Source organism: Miscanthus floridulus, chromosome 10 (genome assembly GCF_019320115.1).
Source record: "Miscanthus floridulus cultivar M001 chromosome 10, ASM1932011v1, whole genome shotgun sequence".
Taxonomy (NCBI): Eukaryota; Viridiplantae; Streptophyta; class Magnoliopsida; order Poales; family Poaceae; genus Miscanthus; species Miscanthus floridulus.
Genome location: NC_089589.1, coordinates 26,107,846 through 26,118,591, shown reverse-complemented (window position 1 = coordinate 26,118,591; position 10,746 = coordinate 26,107,846). Strand labels below are relative to the sequence as shown.

The 10,746-nt window shown below is 40.9% G+C and overlaps 1 protein-coding gene across 1 annotated transcript; it reads right to left on the bottom strand.

The window, feature by feature from the left end:
* Nucleotides 1–1,095: 1,095 nt before the first annotated feature.
* LOC136486392 (uncharacterized) lies at nt 1,096–10,502 on the bottom strand. The gene is made up of 15 exons (XM_066483272.1): nt 10,206–10,502; nt 8,079–8,481; nt 7,817–7,994; nt 7,610–7,749; nt 6,602–7,445; nt 5,616–5,716; nt 5,384–5,528; nt 5,239–5,307; nt 5,074–5,119; nt 4,550–4,983; nt 4,363–4,442; nt 3,259–3,394; nt 2,312–2,501; nt 1,838–1,920; nt 1,096–1,751 (listed from the first exon to the last, which is right to left on the bottom strand). The coding sequence occupies exons 1-15, from the start codon at nt 10,306–10,308 to the stop codon at nt 1,611–1,613; spliced, it is 3,093 nt and encodes a 1,030-aa protein (XP_066339369.1). The 5' UTR covers nt 10,309–10,502; the 3' UTR covers nt 1,096–1,610.
* Between the last annotated feature and the right edge of the window lie 244 nt (nt 10,503–10,746).

The window sequence follows — 10,746 nt, the reverse complement described above, 5'->3', positions numbered from 1 at the left end:
GATACCCCCATCTTATTCCCACTCGTTTGTAACCCCACAGCAAACTTCGAGCACCTAGGCTCAGGAATAAAGTCACCGACCGACTCAAACTGGACGTAGGGCACGTTGACTGAACCAGTATAAACCCTGTGTCATTGAGTGTTAGGCCACATCCGATCACAAGTAATCCAATCCGAGTGAACTTTTCCGAGTCTCATCATCTTTTCATTCTGAATCATACATCACTGTTACGCGTGCCTGATCATAGGATTTAAACGACGGCGACCCTAAACCTCCACACCACTACGGTGCGAAACCCAGACCAGCATGTCAGTGACCGTCGGTGTCGGTTTCATCACAGATATCATCCTCACCCATCCCCATGCTCAACATTTTTTTCTTCAACAAACGACATTGTGCACTATTGGTGTCACCTTGGCCTCGATTCCACACTGAGAACGACATTTGTGTGGCGTAGCTAGCTAGGTCCTATGGGGGACCTCTGCCTCAGTAGACGCCATGGCAAGTTGGACTAGCTCCAAGGCCAACCGCCAACCAAAACAGGTGCACGCCGAGGAGAGGAGTCTTCTGCACGAGCCAGCCAAGCCTTGTCCACATGCATGCATTTAAGCGTTTCATCACAAGTGGTCGGAGGTGTCACCCAAGTCCAAGTCCATATGGATCGGAGTCGAGCCACAGAGCAGTTAGCCAATGCCAGGAAGACCAAGGAACGAGCTCAACTGCCCATGATCACGATGGTCCATGTCCGTGTCTGGTAATATCTCAAGGATAGCTTATGTCAGACATGAGACATGAGACAGCAACGACTGGCATTTTCAGTAGGAAATGCGACCCCCAAGCCATTTCGAGAATCAGGAGGATGATCCATCAAGTAATGTCTCTAGTCTCTACGTTGCTGAAGCATATATGCCCACGGGAATCATCAGACACGGACATATATGTAAGGTTGCTGTCTCTTGCAGTATTCACTCTCTCCTTTCACAATATTTGTCTGACACTGATACACGTACCTAGACGGCATAATATGTGAGTAATACTTAATAAAATCCAAGTAAATTTGCACTGTTTGGATAATTATAGTAGCTATATTTTATCAAAAACAATAAAGAATCACTTAATTTGGTATGAAAAAATTACATACCTTTTGCCTCCTAAGTATGCAGACCGGACAAATATGTGAAAACCGAGGTGGCACCTCGTACAACATTTTGATTTACTCAGGCACTCAGCAACACATACAGTACAGCTATACACTTGACCTTCAAAACTTTACAGGCCTGGGGCCTCAGCCTAAGACAGGGAGGGAATAGCTTAAATCTTGGGGGAAAGAATTAAAGAATGCTACCATACATTCAACACCTACAAGATCTTACTGTAAGTTGTTCTGGTTTACTACATCAGGGGGCTAATTTACACAACTTCTGATATACATCTGTACAGATCGTTGTTGGGGTATAAGCCTCGTTAAACACCAAGCGCTTCCTCAATCCAACTTTGCACCACGGAAATACAATTGCAAAGCCAGTAACTCACCGTGGAGCAATGCAAGTGGGTTCAAAACTGTTACGATTCTATCTGAAGTAGCATGTTTATCCTGACAGTCTCTTGGGTCAGAGTTGGTATGTGAAAGAGGCTTGCTCTTTGCGCCCCTTCTCATGTATGTCGTCTATTAGCTGGCGAAGCTCTGGGAAGACTGTCACGAGGACCTGCTCTAGCATTGCATATGCGAGCTGCTTGATGCAGACGTTGGACTACAGCACATCGGTAATGCATCGTGGAGATCAGAATGATGTCCAATCGTAGAGCTTAGATTACAGGGATTTTGAGTTTTACTTACTTGGAGGAAGTAGTACATGTCCCTTGCGCTGCGTCGGTACTGTTTGTATCCAATTATGCTGACCAAGGTCGATGGAGTTCCATCTGAAAGGGCATTGCAATTTGCAAGTCATTATTTTCCACTTTCTAGAGGAGCAAATTATGTTAGTTAAATGGCATGGTACTGAAGGCATGTGATAGACGGCTCGAGTTCTAGATGTGTTTCCTAAGTGGTGCCTTTCTTAGGAAGTCTGGAAGAAAATACAGCAATGATGTTTTCCTTTTTTTACTTCTAAGTGACCCCATTGAAGGCAATCACCTATGGATCAGATATTCAGAGTTATTACTGCTGCACACACAAACAGAACTAGCATGCTCGTACACCACATATAGTCATGTAGAGTCGCAAACATACATCATCCTAACATCTTCAGGGGAACAACATAAATAGAAAGACAAAAAAATGCCACGAGCCGGAAACAGTCAATAGACTAACCTAAAAGAAGTTTTTTGACCTCACTGGCATTTCTGGATGCCTCAAGCTGAAGTTCAAAAGAGCTTGTGCTCTTTTTGTTGCCAACAGCCTGGTTGGGACTCCCAAATGACTGCTTGTCAAATTGACTTGTGCCTGCATTCCCTTTATATCCATCCAACTTGGTGAAGAATATACCGTTTGGCCAAAGGGTCTGTAAATAAGAAATCCATTAGTTGCACAGAAAAAGAAAGACAAAGTTTGGAATCCATTACTTCTGCAATAATACCTATAAACCACAAAGGATAAAGAAACTATTGAGATGCACATATTACAAAGATATATCCATGTGAAACTTTATGCGTTTGGAACAGCTCTTCACATGGTTTGCCCAATCACACAATTAGAAGTACCAGGGACCTGAATCAAGCATTGCTGAATGGTGGAGAAAAGCAGGTCGTGACATTGACGAAGCTCAAAGGAAGGGATTTAATAGCGTTGTGACTTTGGGGGGCCTGGATTTTATGGACTCATAGGAACAAATATGCTTTCTATGGCATCTCCCCCTCTTTACAAGTTGCACATCAATTCTTCAAGGAAGAGTTGAGACTTTGGGGGTCATGCCGGAGCCAAAAAGCTCGAAGAACTGGGCCTAGGTCGTGATGAGGACTAGCTGAATATTCTTTATATGGTCATTATCCTAGTTTGCTTGGGTGATTTTTTTTCAGTGTTACAACCCCTCTGATCTCTAGTGGAGTTAGAGTGTTTGCTTTTCAGGGTCTTTTAAGGGATCATTTCCTCCTCTCTTTAACATAAGATACACAGCTCATCTCACCTGCACGTTCGAGAGAAAAAAAAAATAGTGCCACAGAGGCATCAAAGGAAATATCAAATTTTAAACTAAAACTTAAAAGAGAACCAAGATAAATCCAGTGAAGGAAAAAAAATGGGGGGATAATGTGTCTCCTTACATCTTGAATCCAACGTATTCCTTGTACAATGACATCTTCTCTTCGTAGCCAATTGATTTGTCTTATGATCCATTCATCGATTGCATCTTCCATGACCAACTGCAAAATTTGTTTTGATATCCAAAGAACTTGTCTCCTGCAGATTCCGTAACATATCAAGGAAAACATCATGTTTTGTAATTGAAAGATAGAAACCGCTGGATTGCAGAAGTGACTAAGTTGTAGGACTGAAGCATAGATGGTGAAAATAAAAGTGGTCTGTGCATGGCTATAAACACGGAAAAATGGCGATAAACCACCCAAATTTTATTATCATCTAAACAAACATCAGAGAATATACTGCCAAAATACATGAAATGGGAACTATATGCTGATATCTAGTAACCATTCCAATCAGGCCAATTGCCTTTGGGTCACAAGTTTCTACATCTACAGTATTATAGTGTATCATTCACTTAGGCCTTGTTTGGAATGGAGGTTAGAGGAATGCCAAACCGTTGTTTTGCTGATGTCACTATGCGTTTGGTTTGGAGGAATCGGCAAAGAACTTTCCATAGGAACAGTGGAGAAGCATGTACTTTTGCAGGAAACAAAAAATGAGCTCCGAGTCAATGGAAAGCTTTCCTGTGGCCACTGCAGCTTCGCTCGCTCTCTGAATATGCTTATAATGCTAATCTAGCCTTAACAGCGAGACAACATTCAGCTTCCTGTTTGAGCCCCATGGCACACAAAAGAAAAGTTTTGTCCGCTTGGTAGGTATGGCTCTCTCTCTCTAGTTTATATACTAAAAATGATGTTCTGAACTATATTTTCTTAAGGATTTGATTAGTATAAAAAAGTTCATATTGCAATCAAGTTTGAAAGTTTACTATACTCTTTTCATTCCTGCATTCCAAACACCTATCTTGAAAATTTCCTATGTTTTTTCAATCCTCTGTTTTGCAACTACTTTCCTTTCCTATACCTGTGTTTTCTCTCATTCCTGTGTTTTCTATTCCTTTGTTCCAAACAGTCCCTTAATTTGTTACTATGTAACAGTGGTCTGAAACTAGTAAGCAAATTCTGAGGAACAAATTTGATAAAGTTCATTATAAAGGAACATACCGTATCCAACCCCGTCGCTTTAGCTGGAATACCTTGTCAACCAGGTTCAATAAAGGCACACTAACATTTGTTGGCATCCACTGCCAAAATAGAAGAGAAGGTTTATCAGTAAAAGGAAAAACAGTAAGAACAACCATTCCCTATGATCTGCATCAAATAAATTATGTAGTAGTAGGGTGTGGTGTACCTCAGGAGGAATTCCTGTTGGATCCTCGAATGTATTTAGAGATGACATGTTTGAAGAATCAGAATATGCACTTGTAGGTTTTCCTATTTGGTCACTGGCTTGTTTATCCAAACTGGAATATGTTTCGATGTGCTTAACATCATTTGAAGTATGGCCTCTATTATTGACCTCATTGTCTGAATGGCATCCACTATTCATAGATGAGGTGTGATCTTCGTAGTTACTATCACCATCTGATAGGCTATGAGCACTTTCCAAGTTTCTTTGATGCAAGTTGTGGTTATCTTTCTCTTCCTGGTTCCAAGATAGAGACATCCTATTATCTGCAAATTGGGCAGTTGCGCTAGAAGGCGATGTGCCGACCGCCCGTTTCAAACCATCTGAAACTCCTTTAAATTGTCGAACAATGTCATCCATTGCATCATCAACATTAACTGTTTTAAAACAAATAAAATGTCTTTAAGAAAAGAACATAGCAAGTTATAGCTTTTAAGGGGAGAAAACAAGTGTGGAGACATGCATACCAGCCAAGGTTTTCATAACAGAGGTGGACTTTCCAGCAGAGTAATTCTACAAAGTGGAAAAGAAATGAAGTGCTCAGAACCTCAAGAAAGCACTGAATGAAAATGTGTGCAATCCTTATCATTAAGGACAAGGCTATAAGGATTTGCTTGGTGTAAATCACACACCTTTGAGGATGCACTCAGGAAATCCCAAACTTCATGCTGCTCTGCAATATTAGCTATAGACAAGAGATCCTATTGAACACAAAATTAATATTATAAACACATTTGAAGTAAAAGATGAGCAAAAATGCTAGAGAACCAATCATACTTGAAGATATTTGTCCAGGAGAATGCATCGTTGGTGCACAAGGTAATCATCAACACTAGATGAAAGAAAACTCTTTGGAGGCAGATGTAATGAATAATTAGGTATCTCCTTCAGTTGTCGATGAAGACGTTCAAAATTCCGGTATCTACAAATAGAAGCTATAGGTGAGGATCATACATGTTCCTCTCTCGAAGCTGCAATTAATGTACAAATATGCCAAGTAAAACCATGCCTTCTTTTCACAAACCAGGCCTTGTTATCTGCATCAGTCACCGCGATAGAATAAACTGCAAAAGATTTTGAACCTAGTTTCTCAAAATATGCACCAACAACCTGCAAAGAAATAGACCCCAACAAATCACATCAGCTGTGGAGAATGACATTACTTCACATCAATAGATGTTGTATCAAGAACAAGAGAACTGATGGTGACATTAACCGCTAGGCCTGATATAATGTAATCATGCAGGAATGGAAACTGTTAGAAATTAATTAGTAATTATCAGACCAAACCACCACAAATACCAATTTTCCCCCATATGACGCTGAATAACTTCTTATGTTCAATATATGCCACTCACTGACATGTGGGCTGGGCCTCACACACCAGCCTTACAATGAGTGCCACATTGTGGATCATGCATGTAGTCATTCAGTGGCATCTTATGTATTTTCTCTATATGAGGACTAGATACAAATTAAGCACAGGATTATACAGATCTGATTCTAATCGGACACCAAGTACTAAAATGTAAAACCAATGGAAACCATGGAACCCACGTGCTAATCAGAAAATGCAGAATACGATAAAACGAAGAGATATTCCCATAGTTTAGATTACTTATGGAAGGATGAAAAAGCTTAAGAGCGCGTGAGATGCAAACCCCATGCCCATAAATATTTTAAAATCACTGCCCGCAAAGAGAATAATAAAATAACAGCAACATGCAACACAACAAAATCAGAGATCAATTTGCCAACTGTTACAAACTTCTGAAACTTATCTCACAAGAGATGATCCTAATGGTATAATTGTTAATAATAAAATTTCACAAGAAACTGTGGTGAATACTAGCAACATAACCCTGACCAGGTTGGTTAAATTTATTCAATTAATCCAATTGATCAAATTTATTCAGTAAAAGCCAGCAACTTGATGCTTGTGGTTAAGATGATGATACTGGAATTGTTCTAGTGATAGGATTAGAAAACAATTACCCGGCATCTTATCTTCGGAACATGCATTAGCACCTCAACATGTGAGGCAGGACCAGCACCTCTCTCATCCTGATTTTTCCTCACAATTAGCCTTTCACTGGGAACCATGGGCTGGTTACTTTTTGCCAAATATCTTTTCTCAATATCAGGAGTACTATTAGATCGTTTTAGTTGAGCTTTTACACTGTTGCTGGTTTCATGTGGTTTCTCCTTGCTGCTGAAATGAACTTGACTCCCCTCTTTTGGTTTCACTTCATTCGTATTTTGTAGAGCAAGTGGATGACTACCTGTGACGAAAGTAGATTGAGCATTCCTATTTTTACTTTGCATCAAATTGACCATGTATTTATAATCAACAGATGCAATTCTCTCGTTGAAGTTAGAGGATAGCTCTTTAGCCACTGCCCCTGCACTTGGACTGTTATCGGAACCTCCATAACCTTTCAACCTAGATGATTGGTCTACATTAATCATTTTCTTTTGATAATTTCTTCCGATTGCCCACATGTTCTCAAGATTCTCAGGGGCAAGAACCTCTGACCTCCTTTTAGTAGCTGCATCCAATACCACCGCCCAGTCTGGTTGACGAGGTTGGATGGTACTATCATTGTCATCCTCTGACATTTTCGACTTTCCACATTCAGAAGTAACAAGTGACCTCATCCCAGAATTATTTGGTGGAATTAAGCTGCTAGGTTCTACAGTCAAATTCCTTGATTCCATTTGACAACCTTGTGAACCTCCTTTGTAAGGCACTAGTTCCGTATTAGCCATGTTTGTATTTCCTCCAACATTACCTGTATCTTTGATGTTTAGAAGGTAGACAATCAACTCGTTGATGTAGCTGAAACAAAAACAAACAAACAACAAATAAAGATTTGGAACAAAGCTTAGGTGCAGCTAAAGGTGGAAACTAAAATTCGATAACTTAAATTACAGTTAAGCAGCCCGTAGACTGCTTGAAGCCTATATATTGCCATAAATCAGCCGTTTTAGCAGACAACTTACACAGGGCTTGCGAAGTTCATAACAGGTTGCAAGACTAGGCAGGTCATCAGTTCCCTGGAGAAACAGCGAACTAGTGGACTCTGTGCATCTTGTGGCCTCAAAACTAGAGCCATAATGCCCCCAACGATTTCTTGAAGAACCTAAAATTCGTATTAATTAATGGCTGTATTATTGTATAACATGAAAGCTAAAATGGTTAGCTATTACCTTGTACTCATGCTCTGAAGATAACAGTGCTGGATGAAGTTCCTGTGAAACTATTAGGTGCTGCTTCAGTCTCTCATCTCTTTCCTCAGAAGACAAAGTCCTCATGACATCAACACCAATTAGAGTTTGATTTTTCCGGAAAATATCTAAATGGTTACCAATCAAATCAACCATATCCCTGAAATAGGAAAAAAAAATTAGCATAGAACTATTACTCAATAATGATGGTATGTACTAGATAGTATATCAAGCCTTTAGTCACCTTGTTAGCATGTCAACTAGATTCATCTCTTTCACCCTGCCTGATACTTCACCAAGAGCATGAAGTACTAAGCCACGTATCAGTTCTGGGGCCTCTCTGTCGGGAGTAATATCTGAATACCACAAGTCTAAAACAAAGTCTCGCAAAATATTCTCAATGAAACTTTCAAAAGCAGCCTCAACAGAAGGTGAACCAACTTTTCTTCTCCATCTGGATACTGGTGGTACAGTCGAAAGGCGATGATCATTTGCAGACAACTGCCTCTTTGAGGCTTGAGACAAATATGTCTGCTTACGTACAGGCTGTTCCCTCCAACAGAACTCCACTTTGAAGGAGAGATACCGGAGAAATCCAAGTATAAGGATTGACATGGGCACATTTGTCCACATTGATTTACTTGTATCTATTTGAAACAAAATGATATGGATCTTAGCATGGATACAAGTGACTGGACTATATATTTAAGAAATATACTGCATATACAAACATAAAGAAACCTCTGCACACAAAAAAGAGTCAATAATAATGGTTGAAAGATAAATAATTACTAAGTGTTTAAAGATTGCCAACACATTCACAGAGTAGAAAGTAAAACAATGGAAAAGGAAGGAAGGAAAGAAGGCTATCTTGACAAGCAAAAAGATCAGAGAAAAATATACGCATGCTTAATTTAAAATATAATAATAAATAAAATTATACATGACTCAATAGTGACTTATTTCACTTACATTTCCACCCTCGTGAAGCTAAAACGTTAACTTATCTGAAGCTACTTTCCGCTGACAACTAGCCAATCACTTCAGAAATGGTTCCCAAGTGGTCGGACTATAGGCAATTATTTATCTCCAAGCTAACTCACCAATATCTAAACAATACACAAGCAAAAATCATTTCACATCTCTCACTAGATTCCCTTTGCTTTCATCTGTTGACATCATGAAGGCTCAAGAAATCATTATAGTACCGTGACTGAACTCTGTGCAAGTCGAGTAAAAGACAAAGAAGGGATACTCATTATATGATTCAGAAGGACACAAACTAGTTGCTGTTTACATTTGTGTTCAACTTCAACCATTACTTCAATCCCATCCTGGTACCAAACAATTTTCCTGCATCATTTACTTTTTGAATAAAACCACAACTTGCCAACACCAACTAGATAGATGCCCACATATCCACTACATCATTTGAGTGGTCACTAAAGCTAAAGCTAAAAATCTCTGAAGCATCATAGCATAAAACTACTCATAAGTCATAACACAATTTATAGCTTGAAAGAGCAATGTCCTAGACCTCACACTATAGGTAAATGACATAGAAATGTGTAACACAAAAACTCATCTTCAACCCCAGAGTACAGGAAAATTTCAAAAATTGGCACCTGAGTGATTATGGATTGGACATTTACACTCAAACTGTACCTCACCTCAGAGCAGAATGAACATCACTCTCTTTTCAAACTTATCCAAGAGCTAATGCCAAAACCTCTGCTACATACTCGGCACGTTTTAATAACCACTAAAACATCTATCTTTTGCACCAGACCATCCAGAAGCCCTCTATCCACAACGAAATTCTCACAAAGAGAATCTCAGGAAACCCTAGATTACACTTCCCATCTCCAGCAGTTTCATAAATAATGCATGCAAAAGTTCCTAAAATGAAATTAATTAAGGATCCTAATTCGAATTTTTCAGCATTTCAAGCAAATCCAGCAAGCTTTCTTAGTAACTGTAACCTGAAAGTAGTAGTGGTAACTATTAACTAAAATAGAATGCAGGCAGCAAAGTAATAGCTAACATCCAAAAAATGCCACGTAACAGGCATTAGAGGTGTGACTACAACCTCTAGCTGCCCGGCTAACAAAAGGTCTCAAGTTTTGTAACGCATGAGCCATCAAATCACATCGCAATCCCAGCATGGACAGCAGCAGTTACCCAAAATCTCTCACACCTATGCTTTTGTTCCGCAGATAAACACGAAACGGCAAGGTAGTCGCTACCGAACCAATCTAATCCCTCGTCTGGGCCGCTGGGCGGATGCTGCGGAACATTTGTATTGCGTCGGAGGGAAACCAATTCGGTCGCAAATGAGATACGAAAGCAGAGAGAGAGTGGGCGTGCTCACGCGTGAGGACGTAGGAGATGGCGAAGATGCAGAGCGCCCACCAGACGGTGCGCAGCTTGGCCTCCTCAATCAGATCCTCGACGCTCTCCATCCTCTTCCGCATCTCGGCCTGCGCGCGCGCGCGCGCCGCGGCGCGGCCCGGCCCGTGGGAGGCGGCGGGGGGCTCCGGTGGGATTGATTCGGATGCGGAATCCCCCACCCCAAAGGGCTCCGCCGTCGCCGGAGAAGAAGGCCGGGCCGGGCGGTGCCGGCGGCGACTCGTCTCCACGGCGATTTTTATTTCTAGTATTATTCTGCCTTTTTGTGATTTTCTTTGAAAATCCGTATAAAAACGTGCCCGGGTCGAACCCGCCTTTGTGTTCTGTTGTGGGGCCCACGCTAGTGGATGCGTGTAGGCGAATGCCATGTGGGTCCCAGTAGCCAGCTGGGATGCCCCTGCCACGTTGCACGCTGACGAGTGGGGCCTTTCATGTGACTGTTTCAGCCGTTGGATTGGAAAGGAACGGCGTGTCAGTGGGTGGGATGCTGGAGTGGCTGGTTT

Bases quoted from the DNA above. Each gene is read 5' to 3' on its own strand.
- LOC136486392 (XM_066483272.1), bottom strand. From the start codon at position 10,308: ATGCGGAAGAGGATGGAGAGCGTCGAGGATCTGATTGAGGAGGCCAAG. The intron at 7,995-8,078 runs GTGACTAAAGGC...TTCCTATTTCAG, and splicing joins CTAGTTGACATGCTAACAAG to GGATATGGTTGATTTGATTG. The intron at 5,308-5,383 runs GTATGATTGGTT...TGTGTTCAATAG, and splicing joins TCCTGGACAAATATCTTCAA to GATCTCTTGTCTATAGCTAA.